Below are 24,598 nucleotides of genomic sequence, written 5' to 3' on the forward strand. Positions count from 1 at the left end.
GGGGGGGGGGGGGGGGGGGGGGGGGGGGGGGGGGGGGGGGGGGGGGGGGGGGGGGGGGGGGGGGGGGGGGGGGGGGGGGGGGGGGGGGGGGGGGGGGGGGGGGGGGGGGGGGGGGGGGGGGGGGGGGGGGGGGGGGGGGGGGGGGGGGGGGGGTGGGGGGGGGGGGGGGGGGGGGGGGGGGGGGGGGGGGGGGGGGGGGGGGGGGGGGGGGGGGGGGGGGGGGGGGGGGGGGGGGGGGGGGGGGGGGGGGGGGGGGGGGGGGGGGGGGGGGGGGGGGGGGGGGGGGGGGGGGGGGGGGGGGGGGGGGGGGGGGGGGGGGGGGGGGGGGGGGGGGGGGGGGGGGGGGGGGGGGGGGGGGGGGGGGGGGAGGGGGGGAGGGGGGGGGGGAGGGGGGGGGGGGGGGGGGGAGGGGGGGGAGGGGGGGGAGGGGAGGGGGGGGGAGGGGGGGGGAGGGGAGGGGGGGGAGGGGGGGGAGGGAGGGGGGGGGGGGAGGGAGGGGGGGGAGGGGGGAGGGGAGGGGAGGGGGGGAGGGGAGGGGAGGGGGGGGAGGGGAGGGGAGGGGGAGGGGAGGGGTAGGGGGGGGAGGGGGGGGAGGGAGGGGAGGGGGGGGGAGGGGAGGGGGAGGGAGGGGGAGGGGGGGGGGGAGGGGAGGGGGGGAGGGGAGGGGGGAGGGGAGGGGAGGGGGGGGAGGGGAGGGAGGGGGAGGGGGACCTGAAGCTGCACCCATCGCCGGGACCAGCCGTCGGTAACGCGGGGACCTGCCACCCCCTCCCCTCCCCTCCCCCTCCCCCCCCCCCGGGGACTCACCCCCTGCCGGGTCGGGGATGAAGTAGCTGCCGCTGGAGCCCCTGGCGGATGCGCTGCGGCTGGATGCCCAGCTCCTGCGCCTGCTCGGCCCCGCCGCATCACCTCAGCGAACTCGGGCTCGTCCGGGAACTCGTTGAGGCCGCGGGGTCCGAGCAGCGGCTGCCGCTCCCGCTCCCGGCCGGCGGCGGCGGCGGCGGGCGAGCCGGGCGGCGAGGGGGGAGCCGGGGCCGGCACCGGGACCCGCACCCCGGCGCCCGGACCCCCGCCGCCCGACAACCGGGGCCCGAAGGCCGCCGGCGACGGAGGCCCCAGCTGCGCCGTGGCGTAGTAAGTGTCGGGCGGCTGTTGGAGCGGCGAGCGGAGCGGGCTGGTCTCGTCCATGGGCGCGGGGAGGCGGGCGGGACAGCAGCGAGACGAAGGGCCGAGCGGAGACGGCGGCGGGCGAACCGACTCCCGCGGCGGCCGAGCCACTGGGTCAGCTGACGGAGCGGCTTCCGGTTCTATCACAAACTTCCGGTCTCCTTCCCCACACCTCCTGGTCCTGGCCAAGGCAATGGGAGCAAGGTCCCAAACTCTGCTGTGGGGCAAATCAATCAGCTCAGCTCCACCATACCCTACCCCCTGCACCACTGCCAGACATCCACTTCCTCAGGAGGCTAAAGCAATTCGGTTTGTCCCCTTTGACTCTCACCAACTTTTACCGATGCACCGTAGCGAGCATCCTATCCGGATGTATCACGGCTTGGTACGGCAACTGCTCTGCCCGGGACCGCAAGAAGCTGCAGAGAGTTGTGGACACAGCCCAGCACGTCACAGACTCCAGCCTCCCCTCCTTGGACCTTTACCTCTTGGCTGTCTTGGTGAAGCAGCCAGCATAATCAAAGACCCCACCTACCCGGGACATTCTCTCTTTTCTCCTCTTCCATCGGGTAGAAGATACAGAAGACTGAGGGCATGTACCACCAGACTTAAGGACAGCTTCTGCCCCACTGTGATAAGACTATTGAACAGTTCCCTTATACAATGTCTAAGACCTCATGATCCATCTTGTTGTGACCTCGCACCCTAGTGCACTGCACTTTCTCTGTAGCTGTGACACTTTACTGTTATTGTTTTTACCTGTACTACATCAATGCACTTTGTACTAACTCAATGTAAATGCACTGTGTAATGAATTGACCTGTACAATCGGTATGCAAGACAAGTTTTTCATCTTGAGGACATCTTCTAGAGGCAGTACCTCAAGCAGGTGGCATCCATCACTAAGGACCCTCACCATCCAGGACATGCCCTCTTCTTGTTACTACCATCGGGGAGGAGGTACAGGAGCCTGAAGACCCACACTCAGCGATTCAGGAACAGCTTCTTCCCCTCCGCCATCAGATTTCTGAACGGTCCATGGACCCATGAACATTATTATTCCTTTTTTTAGCACTATTTATGTATTTTGAAATTTGTAGTAATTTTATCGGTACTTAGCACTGTACTGCTGCCGCAAAACAACAAATTTCTCATCATAAGTCAGTGATAATAAATCTAACTATCCTTAGAGACCTTGTAACTTGCTTATTTTACCAGAGATAACAAAGCAATTACACCTTCCAGTGAGGAAAAAACTACTCTGTTGTACGTGCGGGCAAATAAATCATTCCAGCTCCAATATTTACCCCCCACATCTCACTGCACCAATACCCAACAGCAGCATTAATCACACTGCTGTTAAGTGAGATCTTCAGAAAATGGGATCTGAATGTGGCACTGATGCCAGGGAACCAATCCTAGGACCTTCAGCCCCAAACTTCTTTCGGTGCAAAGTGCGGCCCACCCCCCACCACCCCCAGAGTTGGGCTTGCTTGCATGCATCAACTTGGGCAGATCGCTTGCCGATCCAGTCCGGCCTTCCTTCCCCACCATCAGAAGTATCTACAGGAGGCGCTGCCTCAAGAAGGCAACATCCATCATGAAAGATCCCCACCATCCAGGTCATGCCATCTTCTTGCTGCTATTGTCAGGCAGGAGGTACAGAAGCCTGAAGTCCCACACCACCAGGTTCAGGAACAGTGACTTCCCTTCAACCATACGGTTCTTGAACCAACCGGCACAGCCCTAATCACTACAGTTTAGCATCACTATGATCACTTTGCACTAAAATGGACTTCATTTTTTTTGTTTTAATTGTGTTCTTTCTTGTAAAAAACTGTGTACAATTAATGTTTTAGAATTGTAAAAAGAATGCTGTTTATCTGATGCTGTCTGCCTGTGATGCTGCTGCAAGTAAGTGGTTCATTGCACCTGTGCACACATGGACGTGTGTGTAACTTGTGCATCTGACAATAAACTTGACTTTGACTTTGAAGGATCTTGACCTGAAACGTCAGTTGTCCATTTCCCTCCACAGATGCTGCCTGACCTGCTGAGTTCCTCCAGCAGTTTGTGTGTTTGCTCTAGATTCCAGCATCTGCAGTCTCTTGTGTCTCACTTGCAGTCCAAGTTCAGGCATGCATGGCATCTACTGCACTCTAAATATCCTTGGACACCTTGTAACTTTCTCATTTTAGAACATAGAACATAGAACAGTACAGCACAGAACAGGCCCTTCGGCTCACACTGTTGTGCTGACATAGCTATTCCCTCCTACCTACAGAATGCCCATATCCCTCTTTTCCTCTCATTCATGTGCCCATCCAAGCCCTTCTTCAAAGCCCCCAATGAATTTGGCTCCACCACCCCATCAGGCAACGCATTCCAGGCATCCACCACTCTCTCAGTAAAAAAAGAACCCCTCACGTCTGTTCTGAACCTACCCCCTCTCTCCTTAAATGCTTGCCTTCTGGTATTGGATCACTCAATAATGGGAAAAAGATATTGCTTGTCCAAACTATCTATGCCCTTCATAATTTTATACACTTCCAACAGATCACCCCTCAGCCTCTGCCGCTCCAGAGAAAAGAGCCTCTCCTGATAGCGCACGCCCTCTAATCCAGGCAGCATCCTAGTAAACCTCCTCTGCACCCTCTGTAAAGCCTCGACATCCTTCCTATAGTGAGGTGACCAGAATTGCACGCAATAATTTAAATGCGGCCTAACCAGAGTTCTGGAGGTATCAGGGTAATCCCCGGCTTGATGCTGTCAGTGATGCTGCCTTTAGGAAGAGAAATTAAACTGGGATCCCATCTACTCTTAGGTGCTGCAAACATATCTGTAGGTAGAAGATGAGCCAGTGGTTCCTCAGCATGCTTCAGACACTCCTGTTCTATCCATCTGTACCCACCTAACCCCCTTGCCTACTCAATATTCCACACCTGAAGAGTCATAGAGTCAGAGTAATACAGCATGGAGACAGACCCTTCAGCCCACTTGTCCGTGCTGACCATGGTGCTCACCAAGCTCGTCCCATTTGCCCATGTTTGGCCCATATCCCTCTAAACACCCTCCTATCCATGTACGTATCCAAATGTCTTTTGAATGTTGTTATTGTACCTGCCCCAACCACTTCCTCTGGCAGCTTATTCCATATATGCAACACCCTCTGTGTGAAAAAGTTGCCCCTCAGGTCCCTTTTAAATCTTTCCCCTCTCACAAACCTATGCGCCCTACTTTTTAGTTCCCCTTCCCTGGAAAAAAGACTCTGTGTGTTCCCCCTATCTATGCCCCTCATGATTTTATACACCTCTATAAGGTCACCCCTCAATCCTCTGCCCTACAAGGAATAAAGTCCCAGCCTGCCCAACCTCCCCCTGTAACTCAGACCCTTGGGTCCTCATTGGCGAACTGTCATTTCTGTTTCTCCCACTGATGTTGCCTGACATGCTGACTGCGTACAACACTTTATGTTTTTATTTTGATTTACATCTTCTGCATTTTAGTTACTTCAGTTCTTCAGCATGCTGACAAATATTCATCCATCAATTTCTCCATAATAAAATCATATCAAGTTATTTGCTGTTTGTGCAAATTGGCTGGCATCTTTCCTACATTGTAATAGTGATTGCAATTCAAAATGCTATGGAGCACTTTGAGGTGTGAGAGGTGCTAAAGAATTAGAAATAAAAGTTCTTTTCTCTGTGAAATGACTGCAGTGCTGTGTTTTACGTGGTACCCAAAAGAAATGAAAACGCAAGGAATCATCTTTTCCCCCATTTCCTAAACAAGGGGAGGGTGGGATTAGCATAAGAGGAGATTTGTAGAATTGAACATTTGTGGGTCTACATTATCAATGCTTTGCAGAATCAGAATTAGATTTATTATCTGAATGCTGTCTGGCCTGCTGAGTCCCTCCAGCATCATCGTGTTTTTCATCTAGATTCCAGCATCTGCAGTCCTCTGTTTCTCTTAGATTTATTATCACTGACTTATTGTTGGTTTTTTTTTGTTGTTCTGCGGCAGCAGTACAGTGCAAAGACATAACATTACTATAAATTACAAAATAAACAGTGCAGTAAAAAGAGGAATAACGAGGTAGTGTCCATGGGTTCATGGACCGTCCAGAAATCTGATGGCGGAGGGGAAGAAGCTGTTCCTGTATCATTGAGAGTGGGTCTTCAGGCTCCTGTACCTCCTCCCTGATGGTAGTAACGAGAAGAGGGCATGTCGCAGATGATGAGGGTCCTTAGTGATGGATGCCACCTGCTTGAGGCACCGCCTCTTGAGGATGTCCTCAATGGTAGGGAGGGTTGTGCCCATGATGGAGCTGGCTGAGTCTACAACCCTCTGCAGCCTCTTGTGATCCTGTGCATTGGAGCCCCCTTACCAGGAGGTGATGCAACCAGTCAGAATGCTCTCCACCGTACATCTATAGAAATTTGTAAGAGTCTTTGGTGACCTACCAAATCTCAAACTCCTAACGAGGTAGAGCCACTGACGTGCCTTCTTCATGATTGCATCAATGTGTTGGGACCAGGATAGATCCTCCAAGATCCTCCAAAGCAGGATCCTAGGTGTTTCAATGCAACTAACAGAGGGTGAAATGTGATCTGCAATCAATAGCTCCTTTACACATAAACCGGATGCCAATCCTGCTTTGAAACAAGAGTCGGATTATCTTATAAAGTACTTTTGTTTTGAGGAATAAAGAAAGCTCAGCATGATGTATCTTCTCACTTTGTACTCTATCCTATTTCCCGGTCTTTTATGGATTTTGCAAAATGTGACAGCTCTGACACAACTGTCAGCAATTGATGGTCACTTTCATAGACATCTCAAGTCTGCCCATTGGCTCACAGTGATCCTTGACTACAAAGATCAATGATGATAAGATTCAGTGGATAGGATTGTGCTTTAAAGATAATAAACCATTAAGTCAAGCCTTTTCAGTTCATTCTGTATGTGGAGCCCCTTGAAAAGAGCTATTTTGGTTGTCTTCTCTACAATCCAGTGATGAACATGCATTTACATCTTAAAATCTCAGGCCTTCTTGACACATTTCACAATCAATATAAGACTTTTTTTCCATAAATTAAGTACTTCTTTAAAGTATAGCCATTATTGTAATATCAGAAATGTGCACCCACAGCAAGCTCACACAAACAGCAGTGAAGTAACCACTCATTAACAAGAAAGGTGCCATTGTGTTTAAACTACTAGAGTAGTAATCGGATAGCCAGGACAAGAGATGTGAGTCTGAATCTCACAAAGCACCTGTGAAACTAGAATGAAAGATAATATCATAATGGTGACCACACAGCTATCTCCTTTGTAAAATTCCATTTGTTTTGACAATGTCCTTCAGGGAAGGAATCCTTCTCATGTGCAAAGTTGGATAGGCATTAAAATACTAGTGAGATTTAAAAAAAATTATGGAATAAATATTGGCCAGGACTCCAGGCACTAATAGTGGTACATTTCAGGCAGAAACGGTGGTACAAATTATTCATTTTTGGTGTGTGGTTTACCAGACAATGAACGGAGAGAGCAGACAGTTCCAGAGGTAAGTTGGCGATCCCCTAAGGATGCCTATATTGGTTTGAATTTTAGTTGTATGCCCAGGAAGGCTATTTGGTGAAGCAGCAGCATAATCAAAGACCCCACCCACCCAGGACATTCTCTCTTCTCTCCTCTTCCATCAGGTAGAAGATTACAGGAGCCTGAGGGCACGTACCACCAGACTTAAGGACAGCTTCTACCCCACTGTGGTAAGACTATTGAACAGTTCCCTTATACAAAGAGATGGACTCTGACCTCATGATCTACCTTGTTGTGACCTTGCACCTTATTGCACTGCACTTTCTCTGTAGCTGTGACACTTTACTCTGTACTGTTATTGTTTTTACCTGTACTACCTCAATGCACTCTGTACTAACTCAATGTAACTGCACTGTGTAATGAATTGACCTGTACGATCGGTTTGCAAGACAAGTTTTTTCACTGTACTCGGTACAAGTGACAATAATAAACCAATACCAATACATAATTCAGAATTCCTCTGGGGAAGATGGGCTGGTCTAGATGGGAGCTGGTGCCATTCCTACTGTGCTCAGGTTTTGGATTGGCCTAGCTTGCTGGCATGACTTCTATCTTTATTCAATTGCCACACTTTGATGCAGAACGGACATCAAATGCAATTCCTTCCCTTATTTCCTTAAAATCTTTGGATAACTGCTGCGATTATTCATCCTGAGGCTACACAGATGCGCTTATGTGATACCTGCAGCGTTGTAGCTTGTGTTTTCAAGCAGGATTTAGTTCCCTTTATAGAACAAATAAGCTGCCTATCTGCTTGGTGTTGAAGAATGCATTTGCAGAATGTAATTGTGCAGTGATGATGAGGAGAGAGGCGTGAGTGCACCTTGCTGCTACTCGGTGTAAATCTATGTGTGGTGGTCATTTCTCGGATGCAGAACTGCCATTGTAACTGCATTCCATCCTTGCTGTGAGCTGGCAGTACTGCTAGATTTACATGAATGTTGCCAGGACCAGTCTGCCTGAGTTTATAGGTTGGCCAGGCTGGGTCTTTATTCCTTGGAGGGTAGGAGTATGAGGGGTGCTCTTATTGAGGTTTATATAATCCTGAGAGGCATAGATAAGGTGGATGGTAACAGTCTTTTCCCCAGGGTAGGGAAGTCCAAAACTAGGGGGCATAGATTTAGGGTGAGAGGGGCAAGATTTAAAAGGGACCTGAGGGGCAACTTTTTCACACAGAGGGAGGAGAGTATATGGAACAAGCTGCCAGAGGAAGTGGTTGAGACAAGTACAACAGTGTCATTTAAGAAGCACTTGGATAGGTACATGGAGGGGTGGGGCTCGGAGAGATATGGGCCGAACGCAGGAAATTGGGACTGGCTGGGTGGGCACCATGGTCGGCATGGACTGGCTGGGCCGAAGGGCCTGTATCCGTGCTGTATGACTCTATGAATAGTTGTACCTCTTTTCCACCCTTAAGTTATTTCATGGCAGGCACGGTAGTGTAGCAGTTAGCGTAACGCTATTGCAACGCCAGAGACCCAGGTTCAATTCCGGCCGCTGTCTGTAAGGAGTCTGTACGTTCTCCCGGTGTCTGCATGGGTTTCCTCCGGGTGCTCCGATTTCCTCCCACATTCCAAAGACGTACAGGTTAGGAAGTTGTGGGCATGCTATGTTGGCGCCGGAAGCGTGGCGACACTTGCAGGATGCCCCCAGAACACTCTACGTAAAAGATGTATTTCACTGTGTGTTTCGATGTACATGTGACTCATAAAGCTATCTCATCTCTCTGAAACAGCAGTTGACTTCATCAAGAGTCAAAGATTATAAAAAAAAACACATCTCCAGTCAATGATTGGAGAACGTGTAGGTCGACCATCCCTCTGCCTCCACAGATGCTGCTCGACCTGCTGAGTTTATGTTTTGCTCCCGATTGGAGCGTCTGCAGTCTCTCGACGTCATTGTTGTTGCACAGCCGAGACCGGTCGCTGTTTCCTCTTGTCTCACTGAACGTCGCCCGCAACAGCTTGTGAAAACCCTCCCAGCACTTTGCACGGGCTCCGACGAGAAGGGGATCTGGTCCCATTCCTCCCTTCCTCCCTTCCCTATTCCTTTGAAAGTACAATTGAGTTGAAATTTGCTTTCATCGCCTGGGTACTTTGCACGGATTTTTTTTGTTGTTGCAATTTATAACTTGCGTGAAAATTGCTTCCTTGTGAGAGGACAAGATCCAATAGCTGGGATAAAAACTGCGTCCTTGACAACCGCCTGCTGCAACGCCGGATTGCTGGTAACCGCAAGGGATGCGCCTCAGTCACCCCGGATCTCAGTCAACACTGCGAACAGCGCATCTTTGGAGGTTCCACTGCGGCTGCGAGTATTTTTAATTGCATTATTTCACCTGTTGTCCTTCTGATTTGCAGACTTGGACGGGCTTCTAAGTGGCTTTCGGTTCAGCATCGTGTGCATTGAAGAATTGTGGAAGCGGTGAAGAGCCGATGTCTTTCTCGCCAGATCCAGCTTTCTCCCCTGTCTCCTGCCTGTCCTTCAACCTCAACGGACTGTCCTGCCAAGAGAGGTAATGCCCAGAGGCCGAAAAAATGCAAAGCAAAAAGGCTGCATGGAACGGTACAGCGCAGAACAGGCCCTTCGGCCCACAATGTTGTGCCCACATAGTTAATCCCTCCTACCTACAGAATGCCCAGATCCCTCCGTTTTCCTCTCATTCATGTGCCCATCCAAGCCCCTCTTAAAAGCCCCCAATGAATTTGCCTCCACCACCCTATCAGGCAACATATTCCAGGCATCCACCACTCTCTGAGTAAAAAAAATACCCCTCACGCCTGTTCTGAACCTACCCCCTCTCACCTTAAATGCATGCCCTCTGGTATTGGATCGCTCAATAATGGGAAAAAGATATTGCTTGTCCACCCTATCTATGCTCCTCATAATTTTATACACTTCCAACAAATCACCCCTCAGCCTCTGCCGCTCCAGAGAAAAGAGCCCAAGTTTGTCAAGCCTCTCCTGATGTTAGGATACAGAATGTTAGGATAGGGGATGAGGTATATAGGAACATGTCTAAGGTAGTATGTAGTGAAGATGGTAAGAAGGATAGACAGATGGAAAGCCAGGATAATCTGCTGAACAATAGAAGTACAACAAAATTAATAGCAGATACCGGACTAATCGTACTATATTTAAATGCACGTAGCATTAGGAATAAAGTAGATGACCTAGTGGCACAACTACAGGTTAATAAATACGACATTGTGGCAATCATCGAGTCATGGCTTTATGATGGATGTGATTGGGAACTGAATGTCCAGGGGTACACAGTGTATAGGAAGGATAGGCGGGTAGGCAGAGGGGGAGGTGTGGCCATGATGGTTAGTAGTGATATAAAATCGATAGAAAGGAAGGATATTGGGTCAGAGGAGGTGGAATCTCAGGGCAGGATAGGTCCTAGCCAACATGGTTTTGTGAAGGGAAGATCCTGCCTGACCAACCTATTGGAGTTTTTTGAAGAAATCACAGGTAAGGTGGATAAGGGAGAGGCAGTAGATGTTGTGTATTTAGACTTTCAAAAGGCCTTTGATAAGGTGCCTCACAGGAGACTGATTAATAAGATGAGAGGTCATGGAATTACGGGTAGGATAACAGAATGGGTGGAGCATTGGCTGGTTGACAGGAAGCAAAGAGTGGAAATAAAAGGATCTCGTTCTGGTTGGTTACCGGTTACTAGTGGTGTGCCGCAGGGGTCAGTGTTGGGGCTGCTCCTTTTTACCTTGTACATTAACGATTTGGATGATGGAATAAATGGTTTCGTGGCTAAGTTTGTGGATGACACCAAGATAGGTGGAGGAGTAGGGAGTATTGAAGAGATAGGAAGGTTGCAGAGGGACCTAGACAGTTTAGGAGAATGGGCAAGGAAATGGCAGATGAGATTCAATGTAGGGAAATGTGCAGTTGTACACTTTGGAAGCAGAAATAAGTAGGCAGATTATTATCTAGAAGGAGAGAAAATCCAAAGCACGGAAGTACAAAGGGACTTGGGGGTACTCATGCAGGATACCTTAAAGGTTAACCACCAGGGCGGATCGGTGGTACAGAAAGCGAATGCTATGTTGGCATTCATTTCGAGAGGTATAGTGTATAAAAGTAAGAAAGTGTTGATGAGGTTCTACGGGGCACTAGTGAGGCCTCATTTGGAATATTGTGTGCAGTTTTGGGCCCCACATCGTAGGAAGGATGTGTTGACGTTGGAGAGGGTTCAGAGGAGATTTACGAGGATGATTCCAGGAATGAAAGGGCTTACTTATGAGGAGCATTTGTCGGCTCTTGGACTGTACTCGCTGGAGTACAGAAGAATGAGAGGGGACCTCATAGCAACATTTAAAATATTGATAGGAAAGGACAGAGTAAATGTGGCTGGGCTGTTCCCTTGGCGGGTGAGTCCAGGACCAGAGGGCACAATCTTAGAATTAGAGGGTTACAGTTTCAAAACAGAGATGAGGAAAAATTTCTTTAGCCAGAGGGTGGTGAATTTGTGGAACTCCTTGCCACGTACAGCAGTGGAGGCCAGATCAGTGGGGGCGTTCAAGGAGGAGATAGATAGATATCTAAATAAGTCAGGATATCAAGGGATATGGGGATAAGGCCGGAAATTGGGATTAGAATAGTTTTTTTTTCTTCTTCTTCTTCTTCCCCCATTCCCCATTTCTCATTTTCTATTTTCCCTTTCCTTGGAGCAGACTCGATGGGCCGAATGGCCTGCTTCTGCTCCCTTGTCTTGTGATCTTGTGATCTTGTGATAGCACATACCCTCTAATCCAGGCAGCATCCTAGTAAACCTCCTCTGCGCCCTCTCTAAAGCCTCGACATCCTTCCTATAGTGAGGTGACCAGAAACTGCACGCAATACTCTAAATGCGGCCCAACCAGAGTTCTATAGAGATGCATCTAACTTCGTGACTCCTGTACTCAATACCCCGATTAATGAAAGCAAGCATTCCATAAGCCTTCTTAACCACCCTGTCTACCTGTGTAGCCACTTTCAATGAGTCATGGACTTGCACCCCAAGATCTCTCTGCTCTTCAACACTATTAAGGGTCTTTGCCCTTAAGTGTGTACTGCCTCTTGACATTAGTCCCACCAAGTGCAACACCTCGCATTATCCAGGTTAAACTCCATCTGCCATTTCTCTGCCCACATCTAGAACTGATCTATATCAAGCTGTATCTGTCACCAGTCTTCTACACTATTCACAGCTCCACCAAAGCTGGTATCATCTGCAAACTTACTAACCCACCCATCAACATACTCATCCAGATGCTGGAAATCTGAAACAAAAACAGAAGGTGCTGGGGATACTCAGTGGGTCGAGCAGCATGTGGGGAGAGGGGAACAGTTAATGTTTTCAGGTCAATGAAGCTCATCAGAACAAGGAGCAAATGGCCTTCTCTGCTTTTAATTTGCCGCAAACAATCTGCTGGAGGAGCTCAGCAGTTTGAGGCCCAAATTTCTCCAGCAGATTGTCTGTTGCTCCAGATTCCAGCATCCACAGTCTCTCGTGGCTCCCGCTTTTCCTTTGCTGAGGTAGGGTTAGGGTTGTGCAGGTCGGTTCAAGAACTTGATGGTTGTAGGAAAGTAGCTGTTCCTGACCCTGGTGGCGTGGGAAGCAACCACGTCAAGCATGCGTAGCCACTCCACAGCCGTGCAGTGTGATCCCATGCACAGGCAGAGTCCTGAGGCATGGGTGGCCCCAAGGACTGCGAGGTACAGGCTGGTCACTGGCGCTGATGCCGCAGTTTCTTGCATGTAGATTGAGTGAACACACAGTGATGCTTCTCCATCAGCTCTAAGCAGTGATAAATGTGTCTGGGAGAGGCTAGGTACAATGTTCCGAACCCTTCCATTCAAGTCAGTCAGAATCTTTCTCCCTGTGTAGAAATGTTACATAAAATAAGATATTTATTTATTAGTCATGTGTACATCGAAACACACAGTGAAATATGTCTTTTTGCGTTGCTAAGAATGTTCTGGGGGCAGCCCGCAAGTGTCGCCACGCTTCCGGCGCCAACATAGCATGCCCACAACTTCCTAACCCATACGCCTTTGCAACGTGGGACGAAACCGGAGCACCCGGAGGAAACCCACGCAGGCACGGGGAGAACGTACAAACTCCTTACAGGCACCGGCGGGAATTGAAACCCACGTCACTGCAGCTGTAATAGCGTTACGCTAACCGCTATGCTACCGTGCCGCCCATTCCAGAGGACGTGCATTTAAGGTGAGGGGGGAAAGTTTAAAGGGGATGTGCGGTGCAAGTTTTTTTACACAGAGTGGTGGGTGCCTGGAATGGGCTGCCAGGGGCGGTGGTGGAGGCAGATACGATAGAGGCATTTAAGAGACTAGTAGATAGACACATGAATATGGAGGGTTATGGATCATGTAAAGGGAGAAGAGAATTAATTTAATTTGCCATCATGTTCAGAGCAGTCATTGTGGGCTGAAGGGCCTGTTCCAGTGCTGTACTGTTCTATGTTCTATGTTTACCAATTTGCTCCCAGTGGCTAATAAACAGAGGTCACATGCAGCACCCAGGGCACCAATTCAGTTGGATAACAACACACATGAAGATGTCATTGGCTGCATGACTGCTCTGGGGAAAACATCAGCCTCAGTAAAGGAAGTCGTGCCTGGGATAATCTCCTGACGGGCACTCATTCACCCAGAAAGAGTCACCGTCTAATCCAATGTAGGATGGTGTTCTGGGCGGTTTGCACATTAAAAATGTGTGTGTCTGGGCAGTAATGCCACTGAGGCAGCTTTGGCATAATTTGAGCCTGTCATTTTTTTTTCCAATATCTGAGTTTTAAATCTACTTCAGAGTAATCGGAAGACCTCTTCATATTTTTTTAAGATACCTTTATTAGTCACTTACATTGAAATGCACAGTGAAATGCATCTCTTTTGCATAGAGTGTTCTGGGGGCAGCCTGCAAGTGTCGCTACCCTTCCGGCACCAACATAACATGCCCACAACTCCTAACCCGTATGTCTTTGGAATGTGGGAGGAAACCGGAGCACCCGGAGGAAACCCACACAGACACGGGGAGAACGTACAAACTCCTTACAGACAGCGGCGGGAATTGAAGCCGGGGTCGTTGGCACTGTAATAGTGTTACGCTGACCGCTACAATAAATGAAACCTAAGCTACAAATAATCTGCTGGAGGAACTCAGCAGATGGATCAGCATCTGTGGGGTGGGGGGTGTGGGAGGGAGAAGAATGGCTGACATCTCGGTCGAAATGCTACATCAGGATACCCCCCTCCCCCAACAGATGCTGCTCGACCCACTGAGTTCCTTCAGCAGATTGTTTGTTGCTCCAGATTCCAGTGTCTGCCATCTCTTGTGTCTCCTCTTAAATGAAACTGAATTTTAGAGTAACGTTCCACGCTTTGAGTTGTGTGTAATGTACACAGGGGAAATTCTGCTGGCAAAATCCTGTTCAAGATGCTTTTTTTCATTCCTACATTAGGTGTGTGCTTGGTTGGCAAGGCTGGAGTTTGGTAATCCTTCATAATTTCTCAAGTCTAAAAACTTTCATTTCAAAAGGTAGTTAAGTCAACCACATTGTTGTGGATCTGGTGATGTAGACCAGAGAATGGCACATCTCCTTCCCTGCAGAAAGATGTGCACTTTGTGGTCATTGATTCTTACAGGACAGGAGACCATTTGGCCCATTGTGGCTGTGTTTGATTTTTTGCACTCAGTCCCACTGCCTCTGCTCCTCCCCCCCCACAGCCCTGCAAAAGTTCCCCTTTCATGTCTTGAAGTCCCCTTCACAGTTTGAGAATGTAGGGTTGGCCATTCATGACTGAGATGAGGGGAAAATTTCTCCACTCAGGGGTGGTGCACCTTTGGAATTCTCCACTGCTGAGGGCTGTGGTGGTTCAGTTGTTACGTTCATTCAAAAACAGAGATTAAAAGGTTTATGGACATTAAGGGAATGTTATGGGGATAGTGCTACAAAATGGTGTTTGAGTAGAAGATCTGTCAGGAACTGCAAGAATGGTGAAGAAGGACATCTTCAAGCAGTGCCTCAAGAAGGCGGCATCCATTGCTAGGGGCCCTCACCATCCAGGACTTGCCCTCTTCTCATTACTACCATCGGGGAGGAGGTACTGGAGCCTGAAGACCCACACTCAACGATTCAGCTTCTTCCCCTCCACCATCAGATTTCTGAATGGTCCATGAACCCATGAACACTACCTCGTTATTCCTCTTCTGTACTATTTATTTATATTTGTAATTTATAGTAATTTAATGTCTTTGCACTGTACTGCTGCCACAAAACAACAAATTTCACATCATATGTCCGTGATAAATTGGATTCTGAAGGTTCTGATGGACACCAGAGACGACAGATGCTGGAATCTGGAGCAGCAAACAATCTGCTGGAGGAACTCAGTGGTCGAGCAGCATCTGTGGGAGGATGGGAATTATTGACATTTTGGGTCAGGGTTTTGACGTGAAACGTCAGCTATTCCTTTCCCCCCACAGATGCTGCCTGACCCGCTGAGTTCCTCCAGCAGATTGTTTGTTACTCGGGCTCCTATTTTGTGTGTCCTGGGAAAATGCTTTATAAATACAAATGAAGTAGTTTCGGGTAGAACCTTTCAGAAGCAGGCCCCATATAGCCTGCTTGACAACTCTAAAAGCAGGGAGTTAAAATATTTGAAATCTTTCACACACTCTCCCTCTCTCCCTGCTGCCTCCACAAGTATTAATCTGTGTTGTTGACCACAGTGACACCCCCAAGCGCAGACTGAAGCTTTCGCCCGAGGACGGAAATCCAAGCCCTGAGGCCTTGCTCGTTGCTACGGAGACCAAAACTCCTACAGGTCTGTACAAGTTGCCTCAGCTGGTAGCTGTAGTCTGTTGCTATGGAGTCTTATTCTATCCAGGGTGGAGGCAAAGGAGGAAAACAGAATACTTTGCATGATTTCTGCTCTCTGTGTGTATTTGGAGGGAGGCTGCAACCTGACGATTGTAGGTCCTACCAGCCTCGAAATGCAGCTGGAGAGTATCTCTGCAGATATCTGTTTAACAACCATGTTTATGTGTGAGTTTGACTGTTGGCTCTGTCGCTGCAGCTTTATCTTGTGTGGGTGTTATGTGTTCTGTACAGCACAGAGTCAATTACAGGCAGTCCCCAGGTCCCAAACAGTCCTTCCAGGTGAGGCAGCGCTTCACCTGTGAGTCCGAGGGTGTCATTTATTGCATCCGGTGCTCCCGGTGTGGCTTCCTGTACATAAGATAAGATTTCTTTATTAGTCATATGTACATCGAAACACACAGTGAAATGCATCTTTTGCGTAGAGCGTTCTGGGGGCAACACTTGCGGGCTGCCCCCAGAACACTCTAACAGTTAGACCCGACGCGGATTGGGGTGACCGCTTCGTCGAGCACCTTCGCTCCGTCCGCCACAACAGCCGGGACCTCCCGGTGGCCGCCCACTTCAATCCCACATCCCACTCCCACACTGTCCATCCACTGCCTCCTGTACTGCCACACTGAGGCCAGGCGCAGGTTGGAGGAACAACACCTCATATTCCGCTTTGGGAGTCTCCAACCTGATGGCCTCAAAACATCGATTTCTCTAACTTCTGGTAACCCCCTCCCCTTCTTTTTCCTCCCCGCCCCCCCCCACTCCTTCATCTTCCCTTATTCCTGTGACTCCCTTCCCCCGCCTTGATGACCTGCCCATCTCCTCTCCTCCCCTCCCCCATCCTTTATTCCATGGTCCACTGCCCTCTCCTACCGGATTCCTCCTTCTTCAGCCCTCGGCCTCTTCTACCTATCACCTCACAGCTTCTTACATCTCCTCTCCCTCCCTCACCCACCTACCTTTCCCCCCCTCACCTGAACTCACCTCTTCCCTGCCTGTGTGTGTTCCTCCCCCTCTCCCCACCTTCTTATTCTGGCTTCTGCCCTCTTCCTTTCCAGTCCTGGTGAAGGGTCTCAGCCTGAAACGTCTTCTGTTTATTTCCCTCCATGGATGCTGCCTGACCTGCTGAGTTCCTCCAGCACTTTTTGTGTATTGCTCCAGGTAATGACAGGGTTCCGCTCCTGAGAATGGTCCATAACACGGTAGTGTAGCAGTTAGCGCGACGCTATTACAGCGCCAGCAATCGGGGTTCAATTCCCTTTGCTGTCTGTAAGGAGTTTGTACGTTCTCCCCATGTCTGCGTGGGTTTCCTCCGGGTGCCCCCCCCACGTTCTAAAGACGTACGGGTAGGTTAACATGGGTTTAAAATGGGCGGCGCGGACTCATTGGGCCGGAAGGGTCTGTTACCGTGCTGTATAAATAAAGTAAAAACCTGAACTGTTCTTCAGTCAGAAATGGTAGAACACAGAACAGTGCAGCACAGGAACAGGCCCTTCAGCCCACAATGTTGTGCCTACCCAGTTACACAATGTCCACATCCTACCACTTCCCTTACATTCATGAGCTGATCTAAGAGCTTCTTGAAAGCTTCAATCGTATCTGCCTCCACCCCCACCCCTGGCAGCACATTCCAGGCACCCACCGCTCTCTGTGTAAAAAAACTTGCCCCACACATCTCCTTTGAACTTACCCCCCTCAGCTTAAATGCATGCCCTCTGGTATTAGACATGTTGACCCTGGGGAAAAGATACCATCTGTCTACTCTATCTATGCTTCTCATAATCTTATAAACCTCTATCAGGTCTCCCCTCAGCCTCCGTCGCTCCAGAGAGAACAACCCACGTTTGTCCAACCTCTCCTCATAGCTCATGCCCTCTAATCCAGGCAGCATCCTGGTGAACCTCTTCTGCACCCTCTCCAAAGCCCCCGCACCCTTCCTATAATGGGGCGACCAGAATTAAATGAAATACTCCAGATGCGGCCTAAGTAAAGTTTTATAAAGCTGCAACATAACTTCCTGACTCTTGAACTCAAAGAGTTCAATTGGTAAATTGGTTTATTATTGTCACATGTACTGAGGTACAGTTAAAAACGTTGTTTTGCCTGCCATCCATACAGATCATTTCTTCACATCAGTGCGTTGAGGTAGTACAAGGGAAAACAATAAAAGAATGAAGAATAAAGTGTTACAGTTACAGAGAAAGTGCAGTGCAGGCAGACAATAAGGTGCAAGGGCCACTATGATGTGGATTGTGAGGTCAAGTGTCCATCTTATCGTACTAGGGGTCCATTCAATAGTCTTATAACAGCAGGATAGAAGCTGTCCTTGAGCCTGGTGGTACGTGCTTTCAGGCTTTTGTATCTTCTGCCCAGTGGGAGGGGGGAGAAGGGAGAATGTCCGGGGTGGGTGGGGTCATTGATTCTGTTGGATGCTTTACCGAGAAGTGCAGACAGAGTTGATGGAGAGGAGGCTGGTGAAGAGAAATGAACAGCAAGAATGTGTGGGAGAGGGTCACAGAAAGAGCAGTCAGGGGGGACCGAGCAGGCGAGGGAAAAGTGGCCGCCAGCCGGCCTCAGTGAGCGAGCCAGCGAGTCTGCACAGCTCTCCTGTCTCTGCTTGGCTCCACCCCCCCCCCCCCCCCCCCCCCCCCCCCCCCCCCCCCCCGATTGTTGTGGCTCCTGGGAGGGCCAGCAATTGATTTTAAGCCCATGATTTCAAAGCGATTATCTTACATTCATTGCTCCTGTGGTGTGACGTTGCTGCAGTTTATGTATCTATCCTCCACTCACTGCACTCTCCGGGAGAAATTGCTGCCAATTCTGCTTCCTCTGCTCTATAAACAGATTTTTTGAGTAAATTGGTTTTGTTTGTTGTCTAACCAAGTTTAAGATAACTTAGCTGCTTCCTTCGAGACATGCCATTTCCACAAGAATGATTTTTCTCTTCTTCCACTGCTCATAGAGTCATTCAGTCCAGAAACAGGCCCTTCAGCCCGTCATCTCCATTCTCTCAAGTGATTTTGATTCCACTATCCCAAGCTGACGTGCTGATCCCCGTTCCATTCCAGGAGACAGCCAAGATCAAGTTTGCTTGTAATTACAGCTCCCGACCTATTGGTAGCAGTCACTATCCAGGCTCATGGCTGGGACTGAAGTTAGACAAAAATGACGTGAAGTCAAAGGAAGTCCAAGAAGTTGAATTAAAAAAAATTAGGTGCGTCCCTGTGTTAAAGAACGCTAACTGTTGTACTGTTGTACTCCAGGGCAGAGTAAGTGATAGGACAAATGTTCAGTTAATCTAATTTTTGACAGTCTGGTATGGAGGCTCCAGTGCACAGGATCACAGGAGGCTGCAGAGGATTGTAGACTCAGCCAGCTCCATCACGGGCACAACCCTCCCCACCATCGAGGGCATCTTCAAGAGGTGGTGCCTCAAGAGGGCGGCGGACCCTCAACAGATTTCTGAACGGTCCATGAACCCATGAACCCAACCTTGCTATTCCTAATTTTTGCACTACTTATTTATTTCTGTAATTTATAGTAATTCTATGTTTTTGCACTGTACTGCTGCCGCAAAACAACACATGTCATATAACTCAGTGATAATGAATCTGATTCCGATTCTGACAAGAGAGGGAAATCGGTGCTTTTTTTCCAATGTGGAACACTCATTGCAAACAGGGTCACAGTTTATCTGATAGTGACACCTTTGGTGTTGCAACACCCCCTCAGTACTGCATCGGGACCATCACCTTAGATAATACACTCACATCCCTGGAGTGGGACTTAACCCACAGTTTTCTGATAGAGGCAAGAAAGCTGCCCACTGTACCACGGGCAAGAACTGAGGAATTTCTTTCTGGTGTCTTAAAGTTGACAGGGACCTTCAGAACGAGCACTAAATCAGAAGGCATGGGCTGTAAACATGTTAGTTACTCATCTGAATTGTGGGACTCTTACAGGTCGATCGCTCAGCTCACCCCATGGACCGGAGAGAAAGAGAAGAAACAACAGGTACATCGCAAGTCACAGGGCATCTTAATCCTGCAGCTGTTTATCATGTAACAGGTTTTATTTCGCCTGTATGGGAGTATCTGAAGGGGAAGGACTGTTGGTTTTGGCACGGTAGTGTAGCGGTTAGTGTAACGCTATTACAGCACCAGTGACCCAGGTTCAATTCCCGCCGCTGTCTGTAAGGAGTTTGTACGTTCTCCCTGTGTCTGCGTGGGTTTCCTCCAGGTGCTCCGGTTTCCTCCCACATTCCAAAGACATACGGGTTAGGAAGTTGTGGGTGTGCTATGTTTGGCGCCGGAAGCGTGGCAACACTTGCGGGCTGCCCCCAGAACACTCTACGCAAAAGATGCATTTCACTGTGTGTTTCGATGTACATGTGACTAATAAAGATATCTTATCATCCTGAATGGGACTTGCTCAGGTAGGCAACTTGGTCAGCATGGACGAGTTGGGCCGAAGGGCCTTTTTCTGTGCTGTGTAACTCTATGACTATAGAGTCATACAGTCATACAGCACGGAAACAGGCCCTTCAGCCCAACTCATGCCGACTGTGTTATCCAGTGAGCTAGTCCCATCTGCCCGTGTTTGGCCCATAGCCCTCTAAACCTCTCCTATCCATGTACTTGTCCAGATGGCTTTTAAATGTTGCTGATGTGCCCGCCTCAACCACTATTTCTGGCAGCTTGTTCCAAATATGCACCACCCTTTGCGTGAAGAAGCTGCCCCTGATGTCCCTTTTAAATCTCTCGCCTCTGATCTTAAACCTATGCCCTCTTGTTTTTAGCTCCCCCTCCCTGGGAAAAAGACGATGTGCCTTCACCCTGTCTATGCCCCTCATGATCTTATACACCTCTATCAGGTCACCCCTCAATCTCCTATGTTCCAGGGAATAAAGTCCTAATCTACACAACCTCTCCTTGTAACTCAGGTCCCCAAGTCCTGGCAACATCCCAGTAAATCTTTTCTGTGTCATTCCTATAACAAGGTGACCAAAACTGTATGCAATACTCCAAGTGCGGCCTCACCAACATCTTATATAACTTCAACATAACTTCCCAACTCCTGTACTCAATGTGCTGACTGTTGAAGGCCAGCGTGTCAAAGCCTTCTTCACCACCCTATCTACCTGTGATGCTGCTTTCAGCATGCTATGCCATTGTATTCCTGGCCCCCTCTGTTCCGTGACACTCCCTATAATGTGTGCACCTTTGGTAAGACCAACGTTTACTGCCTAAAGAAGGTGACGCTGGTGAGCCTTGAGGGAGAGGTCACCGCTGAGACAACCACTACAGTGTGTGCTGGGAATCGTCTGTTGGCCCAGGTTACGACAGGGTTAGCAGGTTTTCTTCTCAAAAGGATGTATGTGGAGCAGTTGGTCATTCAACAGCATTCAGACGTGTTCACAATCACTGTTGCTTGCACCAGAGCTTTATTTCCATGTGTGAAGAAAATTGAACAAATTTTCAAACACCCGTTTTGAATCCAGTATTATTACCCCGATAACATTCATATCAAAATCAGGTCACAGAGAGTCTGCTTGGGAGACTGTTCATTCAATGCACCCTTGCTCTGTGGGTTTAGTCAGTCAGTAGCTGAACCCCATGGATCATACATCTAATGGGAGATCATCTGATCAGATCATCCGGTCAAAATGTTGAAAGTTGATTTCAAGTCTCCGTCTATTCCGGAAATCCATTCTTTTAATATTTTTAGTGAAAAGAGAGATGGGAAATGTCAGCAAGTACAACGGGCAGTTTGGAAGTTTGCAGGGAGAGATTGAAATGCTGAGGTTTGGGGAACAACATCTCAACTTCCGCAGAAGGCTAAGGTAATTCGGCAGGTCCCCAGTGTCTCTCACCAATTTCTACTGATGCACCACAGAAAGCATCCTATCTGGATGCATCAGGGCTTGGTATGGCAACTGCTCTGCCCAGGACCGTGAGAAATTGTAGAGTGTGAACACAGCCCAGTCCATCACGCAAACCAGTCTCCCCTCCATTGACTCCGTCTACACCTCCTGCTGCCTCGGGAAAGCAGCCGACATAATCAGGGACCCCTCCCACTCCGGACATTCTCTCCAGACCCTGTATCAGAACAGGAAAAGGGAGATAAAAAACAGTGGTTTTAAATTGCACAGAAGCTGGGAACAGAGATGAACGGGACAAAGGGAATATCTGTGGTCAGGTGAGACCAGGTCAAACTGTGGATACCTTAGTGAGAATAATATTGTTCTTTCCTTGTAGCCGGACTCCAGCAAGGCAGACAACCCCCAGGCCGGTAAGCTATGAAAATACATCAATTTATTTAACAAGACAATAGTAAATCGCCCTGGTGTCTGTTCTCTGCTAGATGCTGACTCCAGATTTACGTATAATGTATGTGGGTGCCTTCGGACGCTGGCTCCACCGTGCCTCCTGGTGGCCAGAGGTTGCAGCTACAGCAATCCAACCAACCTGAGGTTTCAGAGTTCTGTTCCACATGCCAAGAAAGGCAAAGTCTGAAAGTATTGCAAATTGTTCTCGGAACAGAATGGCATAGCAATGTGAAATACAAACCTTTAATGAGTGGATTCCAATCCTAATTGCCCAGGTATTAAAGGCAAAGTTTACTCCAGGGAGTCAAAAGTTCGCTCTTAGAGCCATTCAGCAGAGAAACAGGTCCTTCAGCCCATCGTGTCCATGCTAACCATAAGTCTGCACTAGCATAAGGTAGTATAAGTGTGCAGTACACGGTCTGCACCATCCATATTTTAACGTCATATATTCTGCTCTAATTTCTATGTAGTTTAATTTTACAGTTAAATAGCAAATGTGCATCAATTAGGGAAGAGTAGAAACACTGGTGGTTAACTGAAGAATCAGAATTTACTTGCACCATGGGATCTGGGAGATGCAAAGAGGGCTAGTGGAATGCAGTGACAAATCCAGGCAGAGTCTGCCGTTGGTAACATGTAGACCTCGGTTTCCTGTAGATCAAATCTGATGCAACATTCTCTGGTTTATTTGCATAGACGAGGCTTCTGGATAAAATTCAGATGAACACGGAAGGAAGTTTGTGTCAACTGGGAAAGGAAAATGTGAGACTGAATGCTCTTTCTTTTTATTGTAATTGTCCTTGCCAGCCCCCAGCTCTGACAGCAGCGAATTATCAGAACCTCTCCTAGACAGTTGCATCCTTATGTGACCCAGCAGAGCTCACAGGGTAGTGATCACAAGCAGGATTCCTGCTTCATAGAGACTCCAACCTGAATTATAGCGCATCTACAGCCCGTTCCATCAAGATCCTTGTGGTCTGGAATGTTCACTGCCCCATTATCACCGAATCATTCCTTAATCTGACAGTGTAGAGGGAGCTTTACTCTGTATCTAACCCATGCTGTCTCTGCCCTGGGAGTGTGTGATGGGACAGTGTAGAGGGAGCTTCACTCTGTATCTAACCCGTGCGGTCCCTGCCCTGGGAGTGTGTGACGGGACAGTGTAGAGGGAGCTTCACTCTGTATCTAACCCGTGCGGTCCCTGCCCTGGGAGTGTGTGACGGGACAGTGTAGAGGGAGCTTCACTCTGTATCTAACCCATGCCGTCTCTGCCCTGGGAGTGTGTCATGGGACAGTGTAGAGGGAGCTTTATCCTATATCTACTCTGTACACTCCTGGACCTGGGATTATGACTAGTGACAGAATAATCGAGTCCTCAGCTCTCGTGCCCCCTTTACTCCACACTCTTCACTGAAAGAATCTCTGTCCAAGTTGAGTCCTGGGTCTCCTGGTGAGCTCAGTAGTTTTCTGCTTTTGTTCCCACAGGACTACGACAGTGAGAGACCAAGGGCTCCTCTCTCACCACCTCTGACTCAGACTGGCACCAAGCGCACCGAACTGGCAGATGGACTTCAAACCCCGGCTCAGAAAAAAAGGAAAAGCGGATTCCACAGAAACTTGGAGGGGGGACGGGTAAAAGTTGTGATTCCTGTGGATCTGTTCCACTCCCTGGGATACTTATCGGCACAGTGCAGATACACACGGTGCCAGCGAGTATGGGAATTGTAGGTCAGGTGAATATGTGGCTAAAAAGATGGTGTGTGCAGTCAGTCCGTAGATTTCTGGGATCTCTGGGAAAGACGGTAGAGATGCAAACTGGACCAGCTCCACCTGAACCAGGATGGGTCCCACATCCTTCCAGGGAGGTTTGCCAGTGCTGTTGGGAAGGGTTTAAATTCAGCAGGGAATGGGACACAGAGTAGGTGTACAGTCAAACATAGAAGGGTCTCTAGGCAGAATATACCACAGGCATGATAAGGCACGCAGTAACGAGGGACGTATGCAAGGCTAAGTTGTATCTATCTTAATGTGGAAAAATCTGACTAGCAAGGTAGGTGAATCCAGAGCAATCCAGAAATATGATGCTGTTATTGTCATTGGAGACATGGTTGAAAGAAGGGCAGGATTGGCAACTCAACATTCCCAGGGTATGGAATCTCCAGGTATAACAGTGAGGGATGTAAAAGAGGAGGTGACACTGCAGTATCAAGGTGTCCATTACTGCGGCAATGAGGGAGAATATCCGAGACAGCTCTTCAAATGAAGCCATATCTGTAAAGCTTAGAAACACAGAGGAATGGGGGCAATCATTCTGCTGGGGGTATACTACAGGTCTCCGAACAGTCAGCAGGAGATGAGGGGGGCAGATACTGTATATAGATAAATCACAGAGAGGTGTAAAATTAATAGGGTTATTGTAGAAGGGGATTTCAGTTTCCCCAATATTGGGTTTGCCTCAGTATGAGAGGCAGAATACAAGGTTAATGGCAGGGCTGTTTGCAGTGTGGAGGAACAGAGGGATCTTGGGGTCCTCGTCCATAGATCCCTCAAGGTTGCCGCACAGATCGATAGGGTTGTTAAGAAGGTGTATGGTGTGCTGGCCTTCATT

General features: G+C 48.9%; 2 protein-coding genes across 2 annotated transcripts in view; one reads left to right on the plus strand and one right to left on the minus strand.

Annotated features, from left to right (window-relative positions):
* The window catches only part of pi4k2a (phosphatidylinositol 4-kinase type 2 alpha), a 29,335-nt gene extending 28,067 nt beyond the window's left edge, over window positions 1–1,268 (minus strand). The window contains 3 exon segments of the mRNA XM_052027334.1: window positions 810–847; window positions 849–896; window positions 898–1,268. Coding sequence (XP_051883294.1) covers window positions 810–847; window positions 849–896; window positions 898–1,188 — 377 coding nt within the window. The 5' untranslated portion in view covers window positions 1,189–1,268.
* The window catches only part of cdc25d (cell division cycle 25 homolog d), a 34,054-nt gene continuing 10,642 nt past the window's right edge, over window positions 1,187–24,598 (plus strand). Inside the window, exons 1-6 of the mRNA XM_052027678.1 lie at window positions 1,187–1,281; window positions 15,521–15,615; window positions 19,625–19,676; window positions 21,920–21,953; window positions 22,687–22,752; window positions 23,476–23,622. Of these exons, the coding sequence (XP_051883638.1) occupies window positions 1,187–1,281; window positions 15,521–15,615; window positions 19,625–19,676; window positions 21,920–21,953; window positions 22,687–22,752; window positions 23,476–23,622 (489 nt within the window). The remainder of the gene's footprint in view (window positions 1,282–15,520; window positions 15,616–19,624; window positions 19,677–21,919; window positions 21,954–22,686; window positions 22,753–23,475; window positions 23,623–24,598) is intronic.

Source organism: Pristis pectinata, chromosome 12 (genome assembly GCF_009764475.1).
Source record: "Pristis pectinata isolate sPriPec2 chromosome 12, sPriPec2.1.pri, whole genome shotgun sequence".
Lineage (NCBI taxonomy): Eukaryota > Metazoa > Chordata > Chondrichthyes > Rhinopristiformes > Pristidae > Pristis > Pristis pectinata.